This window comes from Coregonus clupeaformis, chromosome 1, assembly GCF_020615455.1.
Source record: "Coregonus clupeaformis isolate EN_2021a chromosome 1, ASM2061545v1, whole genome shotgun sequence".
NCBI lineage: Eukaryota > Metazoa > Chordata > Actinopteri > Salmoniformes > Salmonidae > Coregonus > Coregonus clupeaformis.
Genome location: NC_059192.1, coordinates 66,133,515 through 66,138,368, shown reverse-complemented (window position 1 = coordinate 66,138,368; position 4,854 = coordinate 66,133,515). Strand labels below are relative to the sequence as shown.

Below are 4,854 nucleotides of genomic sequence, written 5' to 3'. Positions count from 1 at the left end.
TACATGGTTTGTAAGTAGGAAAACCTGCAAAATCGGCAGTGTATCAAATACTTGTTCTCCCCACTGTATAAGTTATCCCGTACAAGCTTTTGTGCCGAATACATTACGTTGTTACAGGTGTCAAGCTTATGGGCATGTGGCAGCAGTGTGTAGGAGGGAGGTTCCTAGGTGTGAGAAGTGTGCAGATGGGCATGAGAGAAAATAATGTGTAGCATTGGGGAAAGTAGTGGTATGTGTTAATTGTAGGGGTGCCCATGGGGCTGGGGATCAGAACTGTCCGGTGCGAGAGAGGCAGGTTGAGGTTTCCAGGGTTAGAGTAGTGCAGAAGTTGTCGTATGCTGAGGCAGTGAAGAGAGTAGAGGAAGATGGGTCAAGGGGGAGGGATCCTGAGAGGAGTGGTGTGAGTTGTAGAGCTGTACCAGTACAGAAGGATAGGCCAACAAGTGGTATGTTTCAGTAAGATTGGATTTTTAGCATTTATAGCAATGGTTATCAACTGTACTGCAGGGATGGAACGTAAGTCACAGAAAAATTAGGTGGTGGTGGCGGCAGCTGCAGAGAGGTATTTGGGTGTGCGAGACTTTATGTCAGAAAAGTTACAGGGTGTGTTAAGTGGTGGTGTCCCATCCTTTCAGGCTGTTGGCCTGAGGTAGGACTAAATAGATTTAAATAGTGGAGTGGGTTTTTGTGAGTAGGTAGGGTATTTTTATTTTTATTTATTTTTTAACAAAGTAAAAGGGAGTTTACTCCAGTCTAGTAGGTGGCGGTAATGCAACATTTATTGGATGCCAACCGCCGTTAAACCTCATCGAAGAATATCCGTGACCTGGAAGTACGTTTTTCTTGCCTGCTTCATAGCGGGCGTCATATCTAGAGGCTGCTTCGTGTTTTTGTTTTCTATCAAAACATGAATCTTAATTCAATGAGTTAACCTGTATTCATAAGAGGATTATTTCGTTTACAATGTACATTTTATTTTCATTACTTTAAAAAGTTGTAAGCCAAAGCTTGAACACGTTTTTTATTGAGACTGTCGTGTGATTGTGCTAACTAACGCGTTAGCTGGCTAGCCCATTTCCCATACAAACTTGCCTGTTGTTTTGGACACCTAGTCGGCGGATAACAGTGTCAACAAAGAGAGGGATAAACGACCCCAAAAAAGGTATCTATTGTTTGACTTTTTTTGTTTAAACTTGAGTGTCATACACAAAGTGTATCCCACCCACTGACTGGGATCCCACCACTAGTGTGTTGTCACGATACCAGAATTTCTTTCGATACCAGGTTTAGTAGCACGATACTCGATACATCATGATACTCGATACCAAAACGATACCACGGCAAAAAAAACGTATTAGCCATAGCCAAAATCACAGAATGGCACTTGATCCAAACAGATAAACTCAGCTTGGACATTTTGAGTTAATTATCATTACATTTAAATTTGATGTCAACATTTTTCAGATTCAGCCATGTATGCATTAATGAACAAATTGTACAATCATACAATTAATTTGACTTTGTATTTACCAATCTAACTACATAACGGTATTAATGTCTTTGAATGGCAATTCTCTATTGATAAACATGGTAAATCAAGATGGCCTAGGCAGCCTATTCACAATACAGGTGAATGCATATTCAATCAGTAAGTGCATACATTGAGTTATTGTGCTTGTTTTCACTGATTTCATGTGGCTACAGATGACAATCTGGTTCCCATCCATTTGGGACTTATTTTATTGTACTGATCAACATTTGCAATCTCTTCTTTATAAAATCCAGTAATGAAGTCATTCATGACGAGGCATATGCCCACACAGGAGTGTTTTGAGGGAGACGTGACAGATGGTTGGAAAGTATCTTTGGATGTGATGCAGAGAAGATTAAGTGAATTAATAACGCTTTTGGTGACGATCGGCTTTGAAATCAGCATATTTTGTGTTATGGTTTGCATATCACAAACAAAGTACTAGGGTCGTGAATTGATTGATGTTAGCTTCAGCTGTAAGCTAGCAAGGAAAGTTTGCCTACAATTAAAACTGGAAGCTACCAGTATCTTCTTGCATTGTAAAAGGTTTCTAGCCTGTATGGACATTGTTTTGCGAAGAGTTTCAACATTTCTACATGCCGTGTTGCATTATTCAAGCTTGTTATCTTCTGTGCAGCATGAGTGGGGAGCTAGCAATGAGTAAATGGAGCAGGCAAGAGGCATGAAAGGTGCGCTCACGCCATAAGGGGACATCGGCTGCGCTGATACAGACTTCATCCTCTCAATCAGTATACGATGTGAGACACATTTGACAGAAGTACAGAAAGTAACAAATTCTAGTACCAAACCATTTTTCATGTTCTAGTATCGAAGTTTCGGTATACCGTGCAACACCACTACAGAGTTACAACCAAAGAGGGTGATCAACCAATGAGCATTCTCATTGGTTGAGCATTCTGTTCTAAGTGGATAATCTGCTCAATATGTCATTCAATAACAGTCAATCCCTCCTATCAATATCTAGTGGCAAGTGAATTGACACTGCACTGTTTGCTTATTATGAAATGAAGGTAATGCAATAGTTTTTGGTCCAGACCAGCAGACACCTCTGTTTATGTTCCTTTCAGGATGTCCAAAATTGAGCGTCTGAATGCCCGTGTGGCGAAGCTGCTGACGGTGGCAGTGCATGAGGTTCTGGAGGTGGTGAAAGAGACTGTATCAGAGTACCAGGAGAAAACAGCCAGAACTCAAAGAGAGAATGAGAGTCTGAGGAGAAGACTGCAGGAAATGCAGGACAAGATGAAGAGAGAGAACACAGGTGAGTCGTGATAGTGTCTCAATGGTGGCGGGTGGCTGGCCAACATAATCAAATCAATAACATGCCATTTTCTGCTGCTTGCTCAAGTTCACCCTTTCACCGTTTTGTTTTGCAGCTGCTAAACTTGCAACATTTCTTGCGACTGGTGGCTGTGGAAGAGCGGCCATCGAGAAACCGTCAGAGCAGGGTTGGAGCCCTAGTCTGAGACAGGACAGCCCAGAGCCCACACAGGTAGACGAGAAACCAGCACTCACCTTCGAACAGACTGTGAGACTAAGGCAGGAGGAGGAGGGGTACAATGCACTGGAGCTGGATCAAACAGCAGACTATGAGACAGAGTGTAACTTTACCCTAACCTTACCCGGGCATCATGAGAGGGTGGCACAGCAATCAGATGAAGCTGTTTCGGTCCACGTGCCTCAGGGTCTGAAAAAGGACTCACATTCAGACTTGAATAGCGCTTCTCAGGGAAACACCCAGCTTGGCATCAATCTGACTGTTATCAAGACGGAACCCGAGCCCACCGAGTGCTCAGCACCTGAACCGCTGACTATCCCGGAGACCTTTGATTGTGTCGATTTAAGCTGCAATTCCACGCGCTACGACCCAACAACGAGTGCTCACAAGTCTCATGTGAGCACAGGACCATATAATGAACTCGTATTCGTCCACTCGAGTCACAACAGCGTCGGGAGGAGGTTTGGGTTCGGGAAAAACAGCAGGGACGGGAGGAAACACCACAGGCAACACTTCAGGAGGGACGAGCCTCACAGCTGCTTCGTGTGCGGCAAGACGTTCAGCCGGGTGGGGAACCTGCGTATCCACCAGCGCTGTCACACGGGCGAGAAACCCTACTGCTGCCTTCAGTGCGGCCGGTGTTTCAGTCAGGCCGGGGACCTCAAAAAGCACAAGAGGGTCCACACAGGGGAGAAGCCGTACTATTGCGGCCAGTGCGGCAAGAGCTTCAGCCGCGGGGAAAACCTAAAGAGGCATCAGAAGATCCACATCGGAGAGACCTTACACCTGCAGCAGGCGTGGAGAGATCAACAGTCGAACTAGGCGTTCAAAGCAATCTTTTGAGAAAATACTATATGAATGCACATGCAGTGCTTGGTACTGAAATTAACATCAGATCTGCAGTGCTAAAAAAGAAAAGTGATTGGGTCATACTCGTGGGTGGATTGGCTGGTTTATTCAGGTTATCGATTTTGTCAATGGGTAACATTTATTTAGACCATTAGTGGATGGCATACGTTTGATCCACTGGAGTGTTCATTATTCAATAGGCAAACCTCTTATCACTCACTGGCTTTTGGATAAGAGTGCCGTGTGAGCAACAAAATAACGTTTTGTACACTGAAACATTATTTTTCTCCCTTGTACACATACAGGAAAAGGCTTGGATGTTGTGTGACAAATATTTTGCATTACAACATTGTGTTCATGGTGATTAAAGAGAGAAGTGAGTAAACTGAGTTCTTGGGTCAGGACTCTCTTTCTACCTGTCAGAACATAGAAATAGAATGAATTGAACATGCTTGCAAGCTCCAATGCAGGGGTAGGCAACCCCGGTCCTGGAGTGGCACAGGCACGTAATGTGTTTGATTTAACCAACCTGGAAGACCAGAGGGGTATACCGAAGATTATGGATATACTGACGAGATATGTCTCTCCGCCCAAACAATAGACGTCGTCGTTCATAAACAGCATGGCGGGCTGTCTAGCTCCTGCCTATCCTTTCTTTGGATTGGTGGATACATCTCATTATTGTAATATTTATTTGAATATTCGATGAGGGTTGTTGACTTCAACTGCCGGTATTCAATGGAGAGAGATGCTATGCTACTAGCCTCGTGACATGAATATGCATAATAACAAATGTAAGCATTATGAAACTTCTATTTGATCAAATAAACTTCACTTAGCAAAAAAGCCATTCATTTTTGGGGACCAAATTAGACACTCATTGACCCCCATACAAAAACTTGCTTGGTGGGCGAAACAATGAAACAACCCCACCTGCTGGAGGGAGACAGATTTTCAG

The 4,854-nt window shown here is 43.7% G+C and overlaps 1 protein-coding gene across 2 annotated transcripts; it reads left to right on the top strand.

The window, feature by feature from the left end:
• Positions 1-843: 843 nt before the first annotated feature.
• LOC121572125 (zinc finger protein with KRAB and SCAN domains 1) lies at positions 844-4,285 on the top strand. Of its 2 annotated transcripts, XM_041884055.2 has the most exons (3): positions 844-1,162; positions 2,620-2,810; positions 2,926-4,285. In XM_041884055.2, exons 2-3 carry the CDS (start codon positions 2,621-2,623, stop codon positions 3,867-3,869), a joined length of 1,134 nt encoding a protein of 377 aa, XP_041739989.1. In that variant the 5' UTR covers positions 844-1,162; position 2,620; the 3' UTR covers positions 3,870-4,285. The 2 variants fall into 2 exon arrangements, with proteins under 2 accessions (XP_041739989.1, XP_041739995.1); XM_041884061.2 differs by lacking the exon at positions 844-1,162 and having other exon boundaries at positions 1,174-2,810.
• Positions 4,286-4,854: the final 569 nt, after the last annotated feature.